The sequence below is a fragment of the Typha angustifolia genome, chromosome 7 (assembly GCF_048772165.1).
Source record: "Typha angustifolia cultivar Huaian chromosome 7, ASM4877216v1, whole genome shotgun sequence".
NCBI lineage: Eukaryota > Viridiplantae > Streptophyta > Magnoliopsida > Poales > Typhaceae > Typha > Typha angustifolia.
In genome coordinates, this window is record NC_133245.1 from 959,396 (window position 1) to 983,737 (window position 24,342).

The following is a 24,342-nucleotide window of genomic DNA, read 5'->3' on the forward strand; positions in this document are numbered from 1 at the left end:
TTCTCATCCTCGCCGCCTTCGAGCTCGCGCTCTCAACGACGCACTCACCGTTGCGGCGAACTCTCCGGCCACAGGAGGCGACATCTCGGGCTTGATCCCAGTCGGGTGAGAATTCTCCAACTGGGGACATCATAAGGCTGTTATAATTAATGACCCCATATTGTAGCTCATGGAGTACATTTACCTTTATATATTTATGCAGTGCTTTGATGCTCTTTTTATATTGGATTGCCAACTTTGTTGTGCCACAAATGGTAATGAAGGACTTGCAAGCATCTAGCACAGAGGAGGAAGAAGCATCACAGAGGCTGTCTAACACTGCAGAGGACAAGAAAGAAAGCATTGACAACAAACAGAAGTCAATGGCAAAGAACAGAGGCAGATAAAAGTCCTCTGCACCGAATTAACTATGTAGCTTTGGCCATTGAATTAATTGCATGAAACAACATGCTTTATTAGTTGTCAGTTGCAAAAATTGCTCCTTTGAGTCGGAAGCTCCTTTTCAATCAACTGAAGCCATGATTAGATCGAATAATTTCTCCTGCAGTGACATATGATGATATAATAATGTTTGGATGCAAAGGTTTTACCAATGAATCTGGCACCTACTTCATTAGGGAGACAATGATCATTTCCATGATAACTCACCACTGAACATTTAGATTACAACAGATTTAAGCTTATTCCTTATCGATCTCAGTACAAATAAATAGGTTTATCACGTACAAGAAAAGGATTGGCAGACGATACTGAGAAAATATAGCAGCAGGCAGGAAAACTAAACTACAGTTCTAATTTGAATAAGAATACAGGCTCGAGCTGAGCTCCTAACTGCTTTGCATAGACTTGAGATGATGCTAGCTCCAATTATAATCTGTCACCCACTCGTGACATGACGACAATATCGGAGGTAACCCGAATCAGAGTGGCCTAGTTCGACGACCAGATGCCCGACCGCAGAGTAGAGCGTTCCTGGGGATCGGGTACTCATCCCTCCATGAATTTGCCGGAGAGTATACACGGAGATAGAACTGCTGCCCCAAGTATTGCCTTGCCCAGTTTTCAGATCTTATATTCCACATTCCTACATTATCTAAAGGCATGTAAATGGCACTCCATGATTTGGGGTACACCTGAAAACAGGAAATTAAGAGATTGTAAGAACTTTAACTTTGTGGTTGTGTACTAAAACTAGCAGTGCAGTCCACCACTATACCTGAACAGTGCAGCGAGCAACAGCATCTCTCAGATTATAGCCATCTCTGCTTGCTGATGACCACTGTCCTCCATCCATTCTGCAAATTTACTCTCTTAAATAATTAGAAGAGATACAAAAGGTAAACCGCAGGTGCACAAATTATTTGAAGGAAAAATCATCATACCCAACAACCCAAAAGGAGTATCCATCAATGTGCCATGACTGCACAGTGTCTTCATAGTTCTCAAACACAATCTCGACGTAATCTCTGAAGTTAGCTGCCATCACAGATGTTTGCAGATAACCACCACCAAATGTCGGGTTATCAGGAATACTCCCTAGATTGAATACTCCAGAGATCTTGTAAAAGTCTGCAACTTTGAGTGGGGTATCAGCTGGAATGAATGACACACTGTTGATGGCGTAGCGCTGCTTGCCGTTAATGACAGGAGCAGAGTTCGCCAGCCTTATAGTCCGGGTAGTGTTCACCATTCCATAATGATATGAACCTTGTGGATTTGGCCTTGGACCGCTGGCTGTTAGGTTCCATCTGCGTTCGTGGAGGGAAAAAAATAAAGCGAGTTACGAACATTAAAGTAATACTTGAAGGGCAAAAGTTGTATGCTCTGTTGCTTAGGCAAGCAATTACGGATGATGACACATGATCTCAATTCTCAAGCATATAACCCTCTAAGCATTAATAGGGATTGGAAGTAGAAAGAAATAATAATTTGCAATAAAATATGAATGCTTAAGATCATACCTAATAGATCTGGCCTGGTTGAGGGACCAGTCTATCTCAATTGTAGGTCCTCCGGGCATGGGGCTGGTGGCTTTCCCTGCAGAGTTACTGTAATGGAGGATGGCGGTGGTGGTAAGCACGGTGCTTGTGAATCTGGTGGACACTACAATGCTGTAGTCCAGAGCTGGCTGATCAGCTGTGACGAGTACAGAATAAGACTGTCCCAGATGGACATCAAGTGAATTGTAGGTGCTCTGCATGGTGTGAGACCCTTCCACCTCTACAAGTTGCATTGTGTGCCCCTGAAATCTTATGTTCAAGGATGTCGCAATTCCGACATTGGAGATCCGAAAGCGGTAAGTCCTACCTGACGTGTGATCAGTGTTAGAGATAAAGTTGTATGAAGTATTGCTGTGAGATAATTTTAGTATGAATAATGGGAAACTACACCGCAAGCAGATGATTGTAAGTACCTTGATCGACTGTAAATGTGTTTCCATTGAACCCACGGCCATTGATCAAAAGCCCATCAGGGAAGGGAAGAGTCCTCCCACTGTCCAACATAAATTGCAGGTCCTACATAAGGAAGAGAGTTCTTATCATAATGATGGAAAAAACTCTTTACCAGAGAAACCAGAATGATATCACATATACACACACACATACACAGAGAGCTAGTAAACATGTATAGCATCCAAAGGAAATGCACTACGAATTATCAAAAGAAGACTGTATGGTTCATGTACGTCATGTTTGCACTCTCTTAACAACTTAAAGCTTTTAGGTAATTTATAAGTCTACTGTCAAACAACTTAAAGCTTCTAGATCATTTGGTCTTACAGTGTGGTTGGCCTTGAACCAGTCACCAATCAAGAGAGTGTAATCTGCGGCTGGAGGAGGAAATGGCACAGGGATCATCGGGCGGCTGAGGACTCTGATACCGCCAAATCCACCAGCAGCCTTGTGGAAGGCAAGAGAAGGGAAGTAGAAGTAGCTGCCAATCTGATCCTTCATCTGCAGCACATAGGTGAAGTTCTTCCCAGGTGGAATTGGGCAGTTGGTGCCATAAACACCATCCTGCCATGAATTCCTCCTCTGCTGCACTCCGTTCCTGCAAAGCATGAACAACCCATAGTTAAAAATAGTTCATGTTTTACCCAGATTTTCCACCAATTTACCATAGTTGTCTTATAGAATTCCAAGCTACTCCACTTAGATTTGAATCAGTCCTTTTACTTTAGCATCCTCAAACGGCACATCTTATGGCCTACATTAAGTACTAGATAAGTCCTCTTTACTAAATTTTTCTGTTAGTTCATGATTCCTACAAATTGCAAGTGCGGCTTTACTCAATTTTTTGACGAAAGCAATAAATAAATAAATAAATAGAGGATCGGATTCCTCTGCCAGCGAACCTTTAAAATCCAGTTGCTAATATAATAGATTATTTTATCTGCCGTTCTTAAAATAGTAGCCCAATCTAGATCTTATGCTTCTATCCTGCACCTTTCTCTGAGCGAGCAAGAAGATGACAGGCATGTGACTCGAATCTCGAGCATGCCTCTCTGTCCTGGAAGATCACAGAACCGCGTCATCGCTCCTTTCTCCAATCCCAATCTGGCCAGTGGGACCCTTTCCTTCCTTATGGGCAACTAATTAAATATTTTACTGCCGACACTTCACGGCAATTAATATATTTATTACTCATCTAACTCGTCGCTCTTAAATTACATGTCACAGTGAATGATAATTCCTCCTAATTCTATAGTACCATCCTAATGTGAGATTTGTTTGACTGCCATTTTTTTTTCGTCTTGGCGGGAGTCTGATGGGTTTAGAGTAAAAAGATCCAAACTCAATCTAGTTTTGGGATGTCACTAGATCTTGGACATCTATTACATATATAATGTTTCTTGAAAATAGATGGAAAAAAAAGAGCATTTTTGTTTCCTTCCTTTTGGTTTGGAAAAATAAGAGCATATTAATACCAGGAGAGGAGGAAAGGCTCGGTGAGGCTATTGAAGACGTTGATGATGACGTTGTCATTGGTGACTGCTTCGATCTGCGGCCCTGGGAACTGCCCATTGATCAAAATCCCCTGCATTCCCCAAAGATTTTAATGAAGAAAAAATAACTTAACAAGTTAACATCTTTTAGTAGAATCAAGAACAAAAAGTAACAGCGATGACGACCACAACAAACCTGTTGTTTGACGCCCATGGGCCAGATGTCACCATAAGTGACGTTCCAGGTGAAGAAGCGATAAGGATCATCTCCACGAACAGAGGAAGAGATGAGGAGAAGAAGAAGAAGGGATAGGGAGAGGAAGGAAGGAGAAGAAGACAAGCCCATTGAAGAATACCTCCTTTCTCAACTTCCTCCAGGTGTAGCCTAAATGGTGAAAGATGTATTTCTCAAGAATGGCAGGAAAATAAGAGAATAAGAAGAGGGAAATAATCTAATCTAATTTAATATAATCAAATGTAGTATAGCATACCCTAAATAGTGGTGTGAGAGAAAGGAGACAAAGGCTAGTAGTAGTAGTGAATGTGGATTGTGAAGTGGGTTGCTTCGTCCTGTGGGTGTGGGTTGTGGGGTATCCTTTTGTAAAGAGAGAGAAGAAGGAGAGAGAGGAGTGAGCTGTCACAAGATGATGGGGGGAGTAAAAGAGTAAAAGAAGGAGATGAGTCGGTGACAGGGGTGAATGTGGCTGGCATCTACGGTCTACATTCTGGAACAAATTGTAACATAATAAGCCAGTGGCCAGTGCATTGTTAATGTTAGAAAGTAGTATGATTTATTTTTTGTTTACTAATATGTTTTAGTCCAGAATTTAAAAAAAAAAAGAAAAAAGAAAAAGAGGAGCAGTTGTCAAATAAGTGGCAGTAAAAACCCATTTACTTTCTGAGGCCCTAACTATTGTCAGAATAGGCACGTGAGGCTTTTTTTGAATTCTGAAACCACCTAAGCATCAGAATTATAACCACCAATCCTGTTCACATCTGCAATGTATCACTAGCTAGGACCCACCCCACTAATCAAGCACAAATGAAAAAAAAGAGAAGGACACACTCCTCACCATGACATAGATTGGCCGCAACTTTCGATAGTAAGATGAGAATAATTGAACACTATTGCTTTTTTAGTTAGGGTGATAATATAAAGACGAATATAATCTCTATGATAGTTTTTGAAATTATGAACAATAGCACGACACCAGATGCAACCTAATAGCTGGAAGCACATCTAGCAGGGAAGCCAAATCTCGATACATTTCCATGTGGAGAACAGAAGACGCCCAACTAAGCCAGAGGCCCCATTCCTCAATCAAGCCAGTGTCGGTGCATTTTATTAAATGGCATCTCCTGAATCTATGCCACTGTACATCACGTTTGCTAAGAAGACACACAGCTTGCCTCTTTTTTTTTTATCAGGATTGCTGAGGTGCTCTTGACCACAAACTAACTAAGTTAGACCCGAAGGACTAACCCACGTACCCATTTGTCGTTGCTTCCAGCTAGTTATAATGGCTTGTGTTAAGAAAGGACATTGCACGATAATAGTTGGGTATTTGCCTATGTCGGTTTGCCTGGGCCTGTATGGGCCTAAGGCTCATTGTATACAAGGGCACGTTGGGAATTTGGGACGCGAGAATCCAATACATAGGCGGTAATATGGGCCCAAAATGGCCCAAAGGTCCATGGTATACAAGGGCACGCTTGGAATTTTGCAGCGAACATTCTAGCCTCCGCCCACACGTGCGAAAGATACGCTATAAAAGGGGCTTTGATACTCTCGTCCTCGTCTCAGCTCTTCCCGCTCTCGCTCGCTCTCTCTCGCCGATCTCGGGAGGAACGACATGGAGGAGGAAGTCGCCGAAACGGAGGTGGAATCTCAGGTGAAATCCTTTCAATCTTATATAGCCGGTCAGAAATCTATCAGCTATCTCGTTCTTGCACCGATCTCCCCTCAGGATCTTACTTACGGAAGTGGAAAAGTTTCTTCGTCTGCATCACATCCAAACCAAATTTATTGTTTATTGGTTCTTTCCAATCTTCTATATTCCAGTTAGAATTACATTAGCTATCTCATTCTTGCACCGATCTTTCCTCAACATCTTGCTTCCGGAAGTGAAATAGTTCTTCGTCTGAATTGTATCCTATTTATGAATCACATATAAACTCTAATATCTCATTTCTTCGTTCCTATATTGATAGATCTAGATTGCTCCCTCGGTATAAGTTACACAACATCTTCAGTACCCAGTTGTGATAAAAGATCTGCATGAGTACGAGTTGTTTTTGTTGGATGTCGTTACAATAAACCCTTCATGTAGATCAAATTTTTATGCATGAAATCACAACACTCATGGTACAATATGCTTACTAATCTCAATATAGGGTGTAAATAGTCCTGTTGATTTTATACTCACTAATCATCATTTGATTTCATTCCAGGTATACATGGCTTGTGTAATGCAGGGACACAGGTAAGAATAACAAGAAGAAAACACATTAGTATATATATATATATATATATATATATGACCAATTTACTATTTCCTTGTTCAAACATATGAATCCCTCTTTGCTGTTCAAAATGGATTTAGAGCCAGAAGAAAGGAAACAACAAGTTGAAGTAATTTTGTTCATCTATTTTTATGTGTCCCAGAGTTGGTATTGCATACTATGATTCAAGTATCTGTCAACTTTTTGTCTTGGAAGTTTGGGAAGATGGTAATGGGGAGTTTCCTCTCATAGATCTTGGTATGTGATTTCGAATAGTTGACCTTAATTTAACATTCTCAAATCCCAAAGTTTATTTCTGTTGTTAACAACATCTCTGAGCTTCTCACTATTGTCGCTATAGGGTCAATTATTCTTGACAGCAAGTTTGGTGTTATACATGAGAGTTTTGAAAATCTTTTTGTAGCTGACAGTTTCTTCTCTTGATGGGTGAATCAGTGAAATATCAAGCAAGGCCTATGGCAATATATGCAAGCACCAAAACCGAAGATAGACTCTTATCTGCATTACAACGAAGTGGTTCAACCTATAAAGCCTAGTCATTTACAGAATTTAGTTATGCTTTTTTGCTAATATTTCATCAATTAAACAGATGGACATGAAACCACTATGGTGAAGCTCATACGAAGTTCAATATTCAGCTATGAACAAGCTTGGCACAGGTTTGTATGTGGTAGGAAAATTACTTTTCTGATACAAGAATCTTGTCATTGCATTTATTTCTGTAGTCATACTATTATATAATGCCTTTCTCGTTTATGAAAGGACCTCTACAGACACAGAAAAAGTAAACGAGAGTTATGTAAGTTTCTGACACCATCAAGTACCCACAGTAAAGGTAGCTATTTTAGCTGTTTGTTTATGGTGGAACTGTCCTGTTTTGTGTTTGAAGAAAACCTTCCCAGATAACAGGGTTAGATTGGATTCATGATTCACAGTACTATGCTTTAATGGCTTCTAAATTTCTAATTAGAGATGAAGGGCCAAAGACACAACTAGTACCTTATTTTGTGCGGCACAATGTGTTTCTGGTTCCCCTTCTTCTCTCACATGGTATTGCAAGTGAATATTAAATGTTAAAATGGTTTTGTATATAGTAGAGCTCAGAGTGATTGCGTAAGGGACCTTATTGCACTACATACCTCTCCAGATATGAGATTAACCCATAATTGGATGGTGTTACTTCAATTCGATCTACTAAAGATCTCAAGATATGCAGTAATAACTTTAAACAGATACCATTAATAAATTTAAATAATCGACGGAAGGATGTGAACTACTAGCTGGAATTTAGTTAGTTCTCTCTATAGGCCTGGATTACAAAACTTGGTGCCATGAGTCAAGAAGGTTATGCCTCTCCTCAAAAGTAAAGTTAGCTCTGGCCAAACATTCATGCATCTTCCCTTTGCAATATTTGAGTTAGGACCGCATATTAAAGTTAATTCTTGTTGCAGAATATGCTCAACTTTTTCCAGAGCTTTTTTAATTTTGACCTATGCTTTATTTGTCCCATATTGTTAAGGACAAATATTGGAATGATTGCCTCCACTGCTTGAACTCTTAATTTATTTGTTCATCATCTATGTTTTGCTCACTCTTGTTGCTTAACTGTATAGGAACTTGATATTGCATAGCTAAACAATGTGCATGGCTCTTTTTCACCTTTTTTCCTAGCATTTCACTTTTTTAAGGCTCAACTGATTTTATTACTGTGCACAATATATTCTTTTTCTAAAATGCAGATTAATATATGTAAGAGTAACAGGGATGGATGAAGGGCTGAGCGTCAAGGAGAGAATTTGTTTTGTAAGTATTGAACAAAGATTATTTTTGGTGCTATTATACTCTCTGCATGAACAGTCTTTGATATACTTCGAGCCACGTACCTTTTCACTTCATTGATATCAAGTCTGTACTCTTTACTGATTTAGAAGGTTATCTTTTTGTTAGCTTTTTTCCGCCCTTTCTGCAGTAGTGATAGTTTCTTAAGGAGGTTATGACTAATGAGTCATGACCTAGATTCAGTTTCGTAAACATTAACACAAATACTGAATCTCTTTCATGTCAGGAAAGACTAACTTGTTAAAGAACAAAATTGATTGGTTATGGCAATATTTTTACGGAATTCTTGCTCTTTTGAATTGTACAACTAAAGATAAAGTTGAAATACCATCTTTATAGCAGTTCTTATTTGGAGGAGCACTCTGGCATATTCCTAGGAGTGTGGTCGTGTGTTGTAATGAAACTGCATAGTTTTGTAAGACTATGTTCATGTAATTTATCTTACTTGACATATCCATGTCAAAATTGGCAGGTAATTGTTATTCACTTATTTGTTAGATTTCTGCCCAATCTCATTTATCAAAATAATATTCTACTCTAGTCATTTTTTGAGTGTGCTGGTCTTTTTGAGAAGTATGTGGTATTTGGATAAAAAGAGATCCACTACTTGCTAACTGGGAAACAGAAGTTGCTCGAACATGAAATGCATTATTTGTGGCCGGTATAGTATATATTTTATTAGTTTAGAGAGGCATAAACTATCTTTTTTCTCTGCAATATGTTTCTAAATATTAGATCAAACTCTTCAGCTGACAGAATGAGATCATTGGTTATAATTTGGACTTTAGAGAATACATCTCATAACACTGAAAACCAATACTTGTTATTGCTGTAGTGGAGGGCTGAAATGCAAATCACTCATCCGTCAGATGGTATACTTCATCAGATCTGTTTCTTTGGACTAACATTCTGATAGTATCCTGATCCAATCACAACATACCTCTATACAGGATACATCATGTGATGGATCTTCTTAGTTAGATGGACTAATTCTAGCTATAAATTATATTGCATTCTAATCTGACTTTATTGGCTCTGTAACTTGCTGGGAATACCATATGCTCTTTATTTGCAGCTTAATTCTATGATGGATCTTGCAAGTGATGTCCAAGTTCGTGCTGGTGGAGGTCTTCTTGCTATACTAGAGAACGAGAGGCTTGTTGATACATTTGAACAGAAGGAATGTGGAAACACATCAATAGCAATTGACTGTGTGACGCAAATCTCACTTTATCCTTCCTCTTTATCTGTAGCTGGGATTATTTGTGGCTGATTTTGTTTAGATTCAAGCAATGCTTATTGAGCTGAAACTATTTTGGAAGTAAGTCGAGATTGAGCCCTCAAGCTACTTAATAGCCTTAACCAATCTGATCTTGGATTAAGCTCAAGCAAGCATGAGTCATACTAATTCAGACATGATTCAAGCTTCAATATTGCGAAATTGTAGTAAACGAATATTCATACATGCTTAAATATTCTGGGCCTTATTGAGCTGTGGTGCTCAAGTAAGGTTTTAATTTAATTCCAGACCAGTTATTGAAGACTGAGTTCCATTTATTTGTTTTGAATTGAGCGTGATCAAGCCAAATATCAAGCTTACTTTGACCTGCTTGGGATGGGTAGATTCATTTGACATCCCTAGACAATTATGTATATTTATGCTCCCATTCTTTGTGAATCTGTTATATCTTTTCTGGTAGAGAGATGCATGTTTCGTAGTCCTTACATTTAGGCACAGAGACAAGTTTCTGAAACTTGATGCAGCTGCTCACGAAGCGCTACAGATTTTTCAAGTAGACAAGCACCCAAGTCACATGGGAATTGGAAAAGCCAAGGAAGGGTAATTTTGTCTAATCTAATGCCTATAAGAAGTTAATCTATGCTTATCTTTGCTACGTATTTCACACAGGTTTTCTGTTTTTGGAATGTTCAATAAGGTATGAGAAATCACCAGCTTTTTAGTTTGCCCTATCTGTTCACTAATCATGTTTTACTCAGTGCGTCACACCAATGGGAAGGCATCTTTTGAGGTAGGATTGTCTATCCTATAGCAGTTACATCACTGCAGCAGGTGGTGTGAAATACAGTTTAAATTATTTTCTTTTCATGTTAGGACATGGTTCTTGAGACCAATACTTGATCTTGACACTTTAAATAACCGCCTTGACACAGTATCCTTCTTTAAGTTTGTTTGGAAGTTTCATTTATGCTCTTACCCTTTGTATTTCTTAAGAGAGGAAGGTCTCGTTTTTCCTTTGCTGCGAAGAAGTAACATCTGCTTTACGTGAGACATTGAAGTCTGTAAGAGACATTTCCCATATGCTCAAGGTTCACACTCTTTTCTACTGTCACATTTCTTCCATACATTCTGATTTCAATAATATTTTTCCAACTTATTTGCACTAATATGCTTACCTAGTCCCCAAAATATATCTTACATTTATGTACAAAATAAAGATGCTGCAAACAAGTAGGCCATTAATTCTTATTCTTTAGAACCCATTTATGTCTCTAGAGACTGTCCTCTGACCAATTTGTGGGGTTTGGTAAGCTTGATTTGAAACAACCGTGCACCCTTTCAATTAGAGGTATATAAGGGTTATGCCAACATACATATTCACATCAATATGAGACATCTTTGACGTTTGCTGGTCAATGCCCTTCCAATTGTGTTCTAGTCTGATGACTGGTATCTTTAGCTAAAAAGTCATTTATGTGATTATACAGAATAATTTTGTTTCTTCTTTGTAGTAGTGTATTCCTTGTGAAAAAACAATAATTCCAAAATTTTCTTGCAGATTAGATTTCAACAAGCAATTGTTACTCTTGATTATTACTTAGAAGTTAGAAGTACACTTTCTAGCAACATATTGACCTTAGAGGAAAACATGTAGAAATTGAGAGTGATTTATGCTTACTTCTGTTTCCTGAAGAAACTCAATTCCCCGAGTGCCCTCTGTACAAGCAGCGATTGGAACTCTTTTTTGAAGGTACTATTATGATTCTCTCTTATTTTCTAATTCCATTATTTTAATTGCAATGGAAATAGTCCTTCCAAAAGCTGCCTTTAATTCCCTCTGTGTTAGTTTGTAACTAATGAAAATTTTCCTATTTCTTTTTGTTTAATATTTACATTCTCACTAAGCAAGAGATAGAGTGATCTTCTTTCATTCTGTTCAGAAACTGAATATTATTGCTGAAGGTAGTCCCCTAATCTATGTATCACTATAAACTCCTTGGGACTAATTGTCATATATTTCCAAATCAATTTGTGAACAATTGTTCTCATAAGTGTGCTCTCTATATGGCCTAAAACCTTTATGCCAATTTTTTTTTATATTATACTTCTGTTTTCAATACATCAAATAAAACTAATAATTTAATAACAACTAAGAAGTAAGAAGAACTAGGTTAGCAATTTTCTTGAAAAATAGCCTGGCATACTGCATTTTAAGCACCCAAACATCGGCCACTTTTGTCTTTTTATCATCTTATGATTTTTGTTTCTATATGGAAGAACAAGTTATCAAGCAAGTAATATTACCTCCAAGGCTTTTATTCTTGACCTCTTGAAATATATCATAAGTCAGTTTGCAAATAATATTACCTCCAAATTTTTACTTTTGGCCTCCTGAAATGTATCAGGATTCGAGAGTCGGTCTGGCTAGCACCTTGTTTATAGTTCCAACTATACTCTTAGTCAACCAAGTAATTACAAATAGGGATAATTCTCTTTGGACCCCTTAAACTATTACTCATTTTCACATATACCTCTTAAACTTTTTTGGTACACATAGATCGTCCTAAACTATTAGAAATCTTTGGCCCTTGTGATACTGATAACGGAAAAAGTGAAAAGATAAAACATGCCCCACAATATATAATAGTATTTTGGTATTGAACAATATATAATAGACTATTCTAGCCCGATCTCAACTCGGCCTAGCTCGACCAACTCGTGGGCAGGCTGGCGAACACAGTGGCCAGCTCGATTAGCTCGACCCGCTCGATGATTACGTCTAAATGGGAGAGAGAAAAAAAATATGCAAAATTAACAAGAAAATCATGGTGGGAGAGCCTCTCTCCTCCAAACCTACTACTAGGGGTTGGAGGAAGGGGAAAGAAGAGAAGGCAAGGTTGCGGCTTTGTTAGGGAAACCCTAGCAAATCTCTGAGTAAGTTTCAGTAGTGGGTTTTAGTGGTAGTTGAGTTGGTACTTGGTCAGCTTAGGTGGTGTGTGTGGTGAAGTAATGAGTGGAAAGGTGCAGTGTAGTGGTGATGAGATTTTATGAAAGAAAATTTGGTACCTAATATATTATAGTAATATGTTATTAACCATATCCATTCTGCTCTACAGGCTAAAACTGAAGTTCAAGTGAAGCATGACTGGACATGTGTTTACTGTCATTTCAAAATTTATCCCATAGTTGTCACTCTTTCTTTCTTTCTTCGGCAGTGCATTTGTTCCCTGTTGCATATAAGCAATATTTTTGAAGTCGGAATATCTGAGTACCTTCAGGAAAGATTGGAATATTCGGCATTGGGCATTGTTGAAAAGGTATCATAATGGCATCAATAAATGCTCTGAAACTGAAGCATTTTATCATTAAAATTGCTACTCTGGACATACTAAGGATATGATTTATTCTCTTCATTTTTTAGGCAAGTTCATCCATAACAACAGAACTGGTGTATGTCCTTGATCTGGTGAGCTTATAATCTTTTTTGAGTTTCCTCAAAGACTCAGAAGTTTCTTTCAGTGCTTTTAGGCACTTATGATAAAACGAGCAATTTCTTTTTCACTTCACATTGTAGCAGCTACTGTGTTATGTCTGCTGAGGTTGTTTTATACAATTCACCTCGAGAACAAGGGTAAGAGAAACATGTAAGATTCATATGGTTTTGTTAGGTCAAGAGTGTTCAACCAGCTTGAGAACCCTAACCTAGCCCAAGTCCAGCTTCCTCCGTAGGCATCCATAATGAATACTTTACAACAGAAGGTATAAATGTGCCTTGCATGCATTGTGATATCAATGATGTGGATTTTCTTTCTTGAGGCCGCAAAGTCATGGCTTTGCTAAGGAAAATTACATGACTAAATGTGCACGACCATTCTCAACTTAATTCATAATAATAGCTTTTAACGTCCGGCTATTATTTACAATATGTCAACTCACTGAAGGAGACGGAAAATACTTGACAAATATACAATGTTTGTGTTGACAATAAGGCTTGTTCTTTTCTTTTCTTAAATTGATCTGTAAAAGACTAAGGTTCTAGTATCTTTTCTTGTTCTTACTGCTCTTTCCTTTTAATTTTTGGTTTCCTCAAACTAAATTCTTGTAATTATGAAATAGGGTTTACATTGCGAATTCCAATCTGGCCCAAGATTGCTCCTCTTGTACTTGGTTATTCCTTCTTTTGTTTGTTATCTGCAGGTTTATCCATGTTGCTTATCAATATACTACTCTTGCAGACAGTACTCGATATAACTATGCACTCTTTTATGATTCTTGAATACATGTTTAATACTTCTGGGAAAAGAAACAATCTACTGTCTTCTTTGTTAGTCCTTCCTAGATAATGATATTGTATCTGGTATCATTGCTTTGTGTCAGGGTGTATAGGCTATTGTTATTGGATAATGCTTACTTTTGCAGGTAGTTGGTGTGATTGATGTTCAACGGTGCAAGGAAAAAGGGTACGAGACACTAGTGAAAGAAGGGCTATGTGAAGAGGTCAGCATTTCATGGCATGCTTTTGCAATTTAGCTATCTAAACTCTTTCCAGCATTACTGATGCATTGTTAGTAATCCAGCATTTGCAATTTATTTCAACATATCTTCCATGTCCTAGTAATAAATTTGAAGTGCTAAATTCATTTCTTCAACAACTTGCCTCACTGTATTAATTGCTGACATTGTTATATGCTTGTTGGTGGAAGGATCATTCTTTAAAGAGTTATAATCTTTTTCTAAGTAACAAGAATTCTGTTCATCCCTTTTAGATCTGTAGAACAGTGATAAAGTTGATCCATATACTAACTTCTTATCTAGGAATATACTAATTTATTCTGCATCATATTTTTTTGGTACAAATTTCTAATTTCATCTTATGTTTCATTAACTCTAGTTGGATGAACTGAGAACGGTATATGAGGGATTACCAGATTTTCTAGAGCAGGTAGCAGAATTTCTCTTTTGTTCTATAGTTCATAATATTCTCTTATCATATGATTGCTTCTAGGTGTCATCTTTTGAAAATGCTTCCTTTCCAATTCCGAGTGGGAATAAAAGAGCTCCTTGTATTGTTTATGTACATCAAATAGGTTGGTTTATCTTTTGCAGATTTGCTTTTGTAAATTTAACAATTCATAGTTTATACCATGCAGCAGATTCTATTTAATTTGGTTGGATCTTACTTCAGTTACTTTTCTACTTGTTCATATTAGTCCTACTCACTTTTGAATATCAATCATTTGAACATGTGATGATTGATTTTACTATATTCTCTTTCCTAAATTGCAACAAATGAAACTCATTTTCTTACTTTTCCATTTTGTCCTACTTCCCACTGCTTTTTAGGATACTTGACGTGCATTTTTGGGGAGAAGCTAAATGATGTCACATTGGAAAAACTTAAAGATTTTGAATTTGCGGTATGTAGCAGTTGATCCTTGATTATCACTCTTACATTGTAATGACATGATCTCTAATCAGTTTTCAGAAGAGGGAGATGAGAATAAGTTCTTCTATCACACTCCTAAGACAAGAGAATTGGACAACCTTCTTGGAGATATTTATCATAAAATTCTTGGTATAGTCTTTTACTTACGTCTTCACATAAACTTGATTTCTTTTGTGGTACTCTACTTGCTAATGTTCTATTTGAAAATTCTATTTTCCCAGCTTCAAAATTTATAGCTACCTGTGATAGTAATAAGTAATAACCAAATGAATTGAACTTACTAAAGCTCCACATTCTCACAAAGTTTTGTCTCATGAAGGACCGATATGAGATGAGGAAGACTATATGTAAGTAAATTCGACTATTTATCGTGCTGCATAGCCTCCATCGCCAACGACACTCCTCATCACTATCGCTGTAACCCTCATCTTTCTCTTGCTCATCCATGCCATAGGTGATATATTGGAGAAGATGATGGGGAAATGGGTGGAGATTAAAAGGATTCGCAAAAATGAGGAAGAGGAGAGTTTCGTTGGCAAGGGTGGCACGATAAGTAGTCCCCCTAACCTTCTCTCATCTCTCGGATGGGCTGGTGGTGGAGCCCTCTATTCTTACAACACAGTTGGCAAGTAACGCAGCACGTGCCATGATATTCCAAAGGAATGTCAAACCTTGTGGAAGATATATTGAGGCATAATATTAATTTCAGCAATATGATATAGTGTCTACAGAACAATAGCGTAATATAGAATATCTTTCTGTCATCAAGAAAATAATTCCCAATTTGTTGAATTAATTACATGTTCATATAAGTATAACTCAAATACAAAAGTGTGGTGAAATTGGATATGTTGAAAATTCATTGTTCCTATTTTCCAAGTATAACTCATATACAAAAGTATGATGAAATCAGTAACCAGCAAGCTGAACATGAGCATGCAGAGTGCTTCTCAAGCTCCACTTTATGTTAAGGTTAACAAAGTAGACTTTGAGCTTCTGCAAGATTTGAGCTTTGGAAAGATCTTTCAAGCCTGGCTTATGTAGGCAAATAGCTTAGCTGTGCTCCTTTAGAGGTCATCTCATCTCTAAGCTTTATTGTCTACTTACACATATGAGCTCAACTTGCTTTTATGCTCAGGTTTGGCCCAATTTTTTTTATTCTATCCACAGTACAATTCTTTTAAGCCCAATGGTTTAGATGATCAACAATTTCTCAGTATCATAGCTACAAAATTTTAGAACTGCTATCTCAAGATCTAGATGTTAGATCTCAATATAACAAGAGTGGTTACTAACTTACTATCTAAGGGGCTTTCCAACTGTTACATTAAAATTTATTCTCTGAGGACATAGGAGGAGCATGTCATTTGGCGTATTGGAAAGGCTTGCTCTTGCAACTAAGAGGTCATAGATTCAAGCCTTCGAAAAAAGCTCCTTGTATATGAGGTTAGACTGCACACATCTTTACAGGCAGGAGCCTCATGCACAGTGACTGAGTTTTTTTAGCAACATGTACTTGTACATGTATAACACGAAGGAGCAAGCAATTGATCAAGCAGAATCAGTGGAACACAAACAAGTTGACCTTTGCTCGTTTTTGGTTCGTTTCTCTTCTGAGCCTAAAACTTTGGGTAATGTTTAGCTCATCTCCTAAATGAGTAGTCAATGTGGAGCAAAATTTCAACTCATGTTAATCCATACTAAGGACTGACTAGGTATGAGATGCACACATCTCAATTACTTTATCTTCAATGCTCTGTGACATGTGTTATATAATTTTCTCATACGAATCTAGATGCCTGACCCTGGTTTCGTGAACATAGCCATAATGATCCTTCAACTAATCACTTGAGCCATTTAGCATGCATCACTATTCATTGAAATGTTTTTGTTGGTGCAGACATGGAGAGAGCAATTATTAGGGACTTAGTGTCTCGTATACTTCATTTTGTACCGCACCTTATCAGGGCAGTTAACTTTGCAGCAGAACTTGATTGGTATGATTGGTGTTATATAATATATATGTTGGTTTCCGATTTTCCTGGTACATTACATTTTATTTTCTTTCCTGCTATTGTGTCTAAACTTTAAACTTGATATGTTATTCTTTTTCTAATTTCCTTAGCTTTTTGTCATTGGCACTGGTTGCTAGTCAGAACAATTATGTGAGGCCCATCTTGACTGAGGATACATTGCTTGATATAGAAAATGGCAGGTTTGTCTTCTTTATTTCCTAGTTTCGTGCTGACAGAAAGTTGCAGTCCTGCTGGTTTGCCCTTTAAGTTTAGGTCATAGATCTTTGTTTTTGTAGTATAAACTGGGAACTTTTTTACGGCCGTTTGATTACCTTTTTAACAATTCGCAATACAGACATGTTTTGCAGGAAATGACAGTTGATACTTTTGTTCCAAATGATACAAAAGTCATGAGCAAAGGTAATAAGTGATGTGAATTAATTGATGCAATAAATATAATAATAACCAAAGATGGTTGATGCATTTTTCTCAGGAAGAATAAACATCATAACTGGCCCTAACTACTCAGGGAAAAGCATTTATGTTAAGCAGGTGATTATTTTGTCCCCTTACATTGCATTCATAGGTGCCATTACTGTTGTTCTCATCTTCAGCATATTTTCATATCATTTCCAAATAAACCAGGATACACGTCCATATTCTTGAATCATTAGTCATTCCACGTGTTCCATTACAAAATTTGTCCACATTTGTGTATCATGAGTGCCTTGAGTAGGGAACTTCCATCTAAAAAGTGGATCAAGATTCTCTTCACTGCTAAAAGAGTTATGAATTCGCTAACTGTTTGTTACTTTGTTCTTTCCAGTGAATTGAATAGGGTTCTCAGGATCCCATCTTTAATATCTTGAGTCATACATTTTTACGTCGATGTTACTGAATGTGGGTGTTGAGTGCAATGTGCTCATTCCACAGCCAAACTTTTTCTACAATAATCTACATATAATAGGATGATCTTCCACAAGAATTCAGATCAATGGTAACGTTCTACACTTTGTCAGTTGGGACTTCACTACCTAGAATTGTAGTATGTTCCAAGAGTTGGTTCTTTTTGCCAATCAAAGTGGCACATTATCTGGATTCAGAACATTCATGTCACAGTTAAATTATTTCATCCATATCCTTGCAAGTATTACAGTACAGAAGGGAGTGAAGGGACCTTTACCTTGCATAAGGTACAGGTAATGAGACAGCTTTGGTGTGCCAGTTGGTTTTTTTTTTTTTTCTTTTATTGCTGACCATGTTATTATCTTATTTACATTTCTGCGCATGATAAATTGAGTTTGATATCAATACTATATTATGCATTCAGATAATCATAAACTTGTTTCCTTGATGTAGAAATTAATATTCTGATGGAAATTTCTTGCTGACTCTTTCAAGCATTGTCTTATCTCTTAAGTACTTAAGATAATGCTATTTCAGGTGGCATTGGTGGTTTTTCTTTCCCATATTGGAAGTTTTGTACCAGCTGATTCTGCTACTGTTGGAATGACTGACAGGTTTGATAAAAGCTGGAAAAGCATACTTGTTTCCAAAGTGATGTAGTGATGACATGGGTAAATTGATTTTTAGAAATATGTATTGCAGGATATTTTGTGCTATGGGAAGCAAACCAATGACAACTGAACAATCAACTTTTATGATTGATCTACATCAAGTAGGAATGATGCTTAGGTATTCTAGATATTGTTTATTTCATTCAGTAGATTTTGTTGCTATTATGAATTATGTGCTTCATTTTGATGATTTACAGGCAAGCAACATCAAGGTCCTTGTGTTTATTGGACGAATTTGGTAAGGGTACCCTCACGGAAGGTTAGTCATGAAGAAGTCTATGAAGTAAAGTTCAATATCCATGATATGATCCTTATATTAACTAACATCTAGGCTTTTCTTTTTTGTATATTCCAAAAATTGTGAAGATGGTATCGGGCTGCTTGGAGGAACTATCAATCATTTTGCTATGTATGACCACCCTCCAAAGGTTGGACAATAATAGTAATTAATGGAATCTGATCATATGTGCACTCGATGATTCAAGAGCATCTCATACAAGATCTTGCATAATATGAAGTTCTTGATAAATTCTGCACTTGCTGCTAATATAGTGCTTTTTGGTGCAAGTAGTCTAACTAACAGTTGGTTATTGACAGTTTAGGAGCAACTCTATAATGTTTCCCCTGTAAATATGCATATACTATAGGAGAAAAGGGCCCACCATGTGATCTGAATTGGACTCCTATATCTTGAACTTTATAAAGTACTTAAAAGTTAAAAGGCTCAGGTTTATACTAGTTTTTAGATGAATTCATTTGGTTTCTGTTGTGAACTTCTAAAACAGTTGTTGGTAGTTTTACAATCCACTTTGACTGGAACTGTTTAGCGTCATTTAAAATGTCAACATCTATATGTAGAAGTTCGCTGTAAAGTAAGGTTGACTAAGGGAAGTACAGGAATTAGGATTAAGGATGCAAGAGTCTATTGTTGACAACTTCAGTGTTTTCACTACTCTTTCCATGAATTGTTTGGTTTAAGCACATCTCGTTACAATTAAATTAGATTTCTTTGCCAACTCCTGCAACTACAATACACAAACATGCTTACATGTTCCCGAATCATTAATCTAATAACTTGCTCATTTAGTTCTTCAACCAGTAATCATGTTCAGAAGTGTTTTCTAGGTCATATAAGAATATCTTATGCCACCACTGTTCCAATGATTGGGTCTACCAGCCTTATAACAGAACATCATGAGTTTGACTTTTCATACGGACATTAGGGTGAATATTTGGTGGATTTTCTGTCAGATAGTGCAGAGTTTGTGCACATTAAGGTGGATATTTGGTATGTAAAATATTTCTTAGGATGGTTGATTCAGTTGTTTAACTTATATAATAGGGAGGGCTAGTCTGGATTAGCATATGAGTTCCAAAAGAATATGTGTGTGTGCGTGCGCGTGTGTGATTTCTCGAAAAAAGCAATTCTGTTATTGTGGTATGCATGAATTTATATTTCTAAACAACTCAGATCTAGGTATCTTTCTCTAATTTTCTTGCCATAATTAATATCATCCTTGAGTAACTTTTGAAAATAGAGCAGACATGGGCATATTTTCTTACTGCAGGTACTCTTGTGCACTCATTTGACAGAGATCCTTACTGATAATTTCTTACCACAGGTTAGTAAAGGTAACCTACCAGCTTACATTCTCCGTTTGCCATTTTCCACTTGGAAGGATAATTTTAAGAAACATTACAGTCTGAACAAATCAAGTTGTACACAATGAGTGTATTGAAACCTGACAGTAGCTCTACAAGCAGTGATGACATCATTTTTCTATATAGGTACGTTGGTTTTTTCCTTTTGTGTACTGCAGCCTTTTTCTTTTTTTCAGTGATTTCTGTTTACTGTTGTGTTGCTAATCTTGGGCATATCTGCTGTGAAGACTTGTACCTGGGCATGCACTTCTAAGCTATGGTTCGTAATTTACTTTCTTATTATTCCCAGATAGCAGATAGCCTACTGCTGCATATTTATTGGATATATGGTATATATTATATAACATCCTCACAAAAAAGTTAACACATTTTAGCAATTGAGTCCAACTCAGGACCTGATCCTCATCCTGAGGTGAGTAGTAGATAGCACTTTTTCAGTTTTTATCCCCCATATAGAAATTAGCTTTTCACAATCACAAGGCATAACCAATGGCTAGATATGTCTAAATACTTCTCTCAAAGTTTTAATGTAAAATGTTAAAATGTATGTTTTCCACTATTTTTCCAACATAATGCAATTTGATTTGCTGCAGGTTTGCATTGTGCGCGGCTTGCTGGTATGTTCTCACTTCTCATGAATGCCAGAATTGTACTGTACTGTTCAATATTGCAGAATTTACTGTGCCACAATATCTGCTATATATGTCTCAAATTTAACTTTAGAGCAATGCATGAGCTTAACTTGTCATGAATACTTAAACTTGATGTTATTTTTTAGCAGTGGGAAAATGTTTAGGTAGAAGCATAAACAGCAAAATCAATGATCCATAAATTCTACCTATAACAAATGTTAAAATTGATGAGTATAGGTTGAAATACTAGATGTAATGATATTTGGGAGATCTTCAATTTGGCAATATAATGTAAACATGAGCCAAATTCATGTCATTTGAAATGTTGATATCATTGAACTTGCAATTCTATATAGCTAGTAGGGAATTTTCTTAAACAAAAATGGCGAGTCTTCAGCACAAGTGCAATTAAACAGAACATTCGTATGGAAATTGAGGTGGCACTATTACACTCATTGTAGGAGTACCTGATGAGGTGGTTGAAAGAGCTGCATTTCTTTCGGAGGTCTTCAAGTCAAAGAAGCCTATCGGCCGCTTGCTTTCTCAGAATTTATTGGCCAAAGACCAGCACTACAAGGTGGTGACCACGGCATAGATAAATAACTAGTCATTTAGTCCTTTCACAAATGAATATAGTGTTGATGTGTAAAACAAGGATTTTAACGAATATAATGTAATCGCATTGTTCTTCTAATAGAATAATTCACTAGCTTATATTTGTTATTAGCTGGTTATTTGCTGCAAAGAACTAAGGAACTTGTGACAGGCCTGATGTTTATTCATAACTATTTGCAGGATGTGGTGTCTAAGATGCTAGCTTTTGATGCATATAAAGGTGATCTCAACATTTTCTTCCAGGATATCTTCCCTCCAGAATCCTAGCATTTACTTTCCCATGTTTGAGAGGGTGGGTTTTCAGGAAAAGGGCTTTCATTTATCTTGAGATTCAAATTCACTGTGTTGCTGGATTCATGCAAGATTCATATTTCATGTTGTGGAATATGCCTATTATGGGACTCTTGTTTAGCTCCATATTGCTCACTTTGTGCAGGATTTATATGTATTTTATGTAATTGCTGATTTTGTTGAAAATTGCTGTTCTCTAATAATCTGCTTTGGATTGTGGGTCTGAATGCACTTGTTACAATGTACACAAAGACTGGTAATGTAAAAGATGTGAATGTTGTATTTGAAAGGATTTTGGATAAGGATTTGATCTCTTAGGGTTTGATGATTGCTGGTTTTGCACAGAAGGGTTGTGAATTGTTGGATGCTTTGTAGCTTTTTGAGGAAACGATTTGAATAAGAGTTTGCTGTCCCAATGAGTTCCATTTAGGTGGTGCTTTCAGTGCTTGTGGTAGTATGCTGCAGCTGAAATATGGACAGCAGATCATGGACTGTGTCTAAAATTTGGGTTGGACAGGACACATTTGCTGGGTGTTCATTGAGTGATGTATACAAGGTGTAAAAAGTTAGATTCTGAGAAGACATTTTTTTTTCAGATTGATATGCTTAATTTAGTTTCATGGAATTCCATCGTAAGTGCTTTTTCATATGGAGGTCTTATTAATGAAGACATAGTATTGTTTCCTGAGATGAGAGACCTAGGCCTACGACCTTATGAGGTTAGTGTTTGCTGCTTCTTTGAGCCTTTTAATGGCTATGTTTTTTTCTTTTTTGTATCAGGGTCAACTAGTCCACTCCTACCTCGTGAAGGTGGGTTTGGATGTAGATGTCTATGTAATGATCTGCTCACGATGTATATGAGATGTTCATGCCACACTACTGCATTATATCTCTTTGAAGAAATGGAAGATTGGGACGTTGTTTCTTGGACCATTATTCTTACTGCATGTTTACAACACCAGTAATTAGAAAATTCCTCAGGTTGTTGAAATCTATGCATAAGTCAGTCAAGAAGCTGGACCAGATCACGTTGAATACTGTACTGACTTGGCTTACTTGGAAACGGGAAAACAGATGCATTCCTATGCATTTAGTGTTGGATTGGAGACTGACGTGATGATAAGCAATGATATCATTGATACTTATGCAAAATGTGGAAGCTTAGTTGATGCAAAGAAATTGTTTGAAATGATGCGCAATAGTTGTGAAATCGCTCCTACAAAAGAGCATTGTTCTTGTGTTAATTGATTTACTTTCTCGTGCTGGCGAATCGTGTGAGGCTACAAGCTTTTCTTGAAAGAGATGCCATTCAAACCTGATATTGTAATGCAGAAAACTCAATTAGCTGCATGCAGGGTCCATAACAATGTGGAGATCGGAAAGAGAGTACAGAAGGTATTTTAAAGATCGATTATTCCAAAGATCGGATGAATTTGCCAGGCTAAGGAAGTGATGAAAAGAGTGGTGAGAGAAGTCTCCTGGAAAGATCTGGATCGAGGTCAAGGGAGAGTAGGTTGCTTTGTGGCAGAAGATAGATCACACCCAGAATCAAAGGACATATACGCAATGCTGGATCTATTAGAAATTGACGTGAGGAAAGCTGGCTACTCACCCAAACTATCAGGTTGGCATGTTAATAAAAAACTTCTAGATGATGAATCACTGAGAGACCATGTTCTATGTGAATGTGGTTATGATACTCAAACCAAGTCATGTGGAATAGATGTCCCATTTTTCAGGTGCCAAAAGATTGATAGGAAGTGATGGTGCTTGTTCTTGTTCAATATTGCATAAGCACTTGGTGCGCTAGAGTTTTTGATGATTTAACGGCCCCACCTTCAATAATGTAGAATTCTTTTGCTACAAGCAGGTGCTGCGCCTTCTCGTGGATCTCGGGCAGTTTCCTCTTTGTAGCAGCTGTCTGATATGCAGCTTTTACTGTAAGGTTTGAAAAAGGTTGACCCACCATTGTCTTTCTTCTTTTCATTCACATTTTATGAAGTTTAATTAAACTAACATTTCTTCATTTGTTCTTTACTTGATACTAGAGCGTTGTTAGAATCATAGTTATATGCATGCTAGTTTCGGTAATGTTTCAGTAGTTTCAGTAAAGGTGAAACTACTGAAACATTACTTCTCTAATGGCATATTGGCATGTGTACTAATTGCAGTTTTGCAGGATCTATCTTTGATAAAGCTTTTCCTTTTGCTACTAAGTTGGAATTGAAGGAAGCATGACTTATGTTGCAACTTATTCTCTGGAGCTAATCGTGTGATCCGCTGCTGCTCCTTTGTGTTAAACTCAGGTATCCTCCTCCATTTTTTTTGTGCAACTAATTGTACGTCAATCTCTTAATAGCCATTTGCTATCTAGTAATTAGATTCAGCTATAAGGTTTTAACGCTGCTAGTTTTCCTGCAAATGTTAGCCTCTTATATTTCTAAAATGGTATAACATCCTCGAAAGAAAAGGAAGAAAAACTCTTCCATGAGGTTCCTTCACAGGCAAATACATTCAAGATCCTTCTTTGACCACAATTAGCCAATCTCCTACATC

The 24,342-nt window shown here is 37.1% G+C and overlaps 2 protein-coding genes across 7 annotated transcripts; one reads left to right on the plus strand and one right to left on the minus strand.

Moving 5' to 3' along the window:
• Positions 1-663: 663 nt before the first annotated feature.
• Positions 664-4,501, minus strand: LOC140762234 (L-ascorbate oxidase homolog). The gene is made up of 8 exons (XM_073099899.1): positions 4,143-4,501; positions 3,929-4,038; positions 2,781-3,051; positions 2,414-2,516; positions 1,962-2,307; positions 1,383-1,748; positions 1,217-1,295; positions 664-1,133 (listed from the first exon to the last, which is right to left on the minus strand). Exons 1-8 carry the CDS (start codon positions 4,290-4,292, stop codon positions 921-923), a joined length of 1,638 nt encoding a protein of 545 aa, XP_072956000.1. The 5' UTR covers positions 4,293-4,501; the 3' UTR covers positions 664-920.
• Positions 4,502-5,763: 1,262 nt separating this feature from the next.
• On the plus strand, positions 5,764-22,015 carry LOC140762058 (DNA mismatch repair protein MSH5). 6 transcript variants are annotated; one of them, XM_073099661.1, is made up of 34 exons: positions 5,764-5,838; positions 6,398-6,429; positions 6,612-6,706; positions 6,905-6,985; positions 7,059-7,128; positions 8,209-8,272; positions 9,384-9,538; positions 10,047-10,148; positions 10,218-10,245; positions 10,307-10,338; positions 10,422-10,479; positions 10,550-10,636; positions 11,242-11,298; positions 12,764-12,865; positions 12,970-13,014; positions 13,968-14,045; positions 14,440-14,490; positions 14,554-14,635; positions 14,892-14,965; positions 15,027-15,123; positions 16,895-16,991; positions 17,120-17,209; positions 17,365-17,429; positions 17,503-17,561; positions 18,453-18,529; positions 18,618-18,704; positions 18,784-18,845; positions 18,953-19,014; positions 20,155-20,208; positions 20,289-20,374; positions 20,476-20,507; positions 20,842-20,865; positions 21,342-21,457; positions 21,676-22,015. In XM_073099661.1, the coding sequence occupies exons 1-34, from the start codon at positions 5,800-5,802 to the stop codon at positions 21,760-21,762; spliced, it is 2,427 nt and encodes an 808-aa protein (XP_072955762.1). In that variant the 5' UTR covers positions 5,764-5,799; the 3' UTR covers positions 21,763-22,015. The 6 variants fall into 6 exon arrangements, 4 of the variants coding, with proteins under 4 accessions (XP_072955762.1, XP_072955763.1, XP_072955764.1 ...); XM_073099662.1 differs by having other exon boundaries at positions 6,905-6,982; XR_012104692.1 differs by lacking the exon at positions 20,476-20,507 and having other exon boundaries at positions 21,676-21,705.
• The last annotated feature ends 2,327 nt before the right edge of the window (positions 22,016-24,342 follow it).

Coding starts and splice junctions, on each gene's coding strand:
- LOC140762234 (XM_073099899.1), bottom strand. CDS start 4,292: ATGGGCTTGTCTTCTTCTCCTTCCTTCCTCTCCCTATCCCTTCTTCTT. Junction 1,296..1,382: donor TACTCCTTTTGGGTTGTTGG/GTATGATGATTT, acceptor GTAAATTTGCAG/AATGGATGGAGGACAGTGGT. Junction 1,134..1,216: donor TTGCTCGCTGCACTGTTCAG/GTATAGTGGTGG, acceptor TCCTGTTTTCAG/GTGTACCCCAAATCATGGAG.
- LOC140762058 (XM_073099661.1), top strand. CDS start 5,800: ATGGAGGAGGAAGTCGCCGAAACGGAGGTGGAATCTCAG. Junction 6,707..6,904: donor GTTTCCTCTCATAGATCTTG/GTATGTGATTTC, acceptor TGGGTGAATCAG/TGAAATATCAAGCAAGGCCT. Junction 17,430..17,502: donor TACAAAAGTCATGAGCAAAG/GTAATAAGTGAT, acceptor CATTTTTCTCAG/GAAGAATAAACATCATAACT.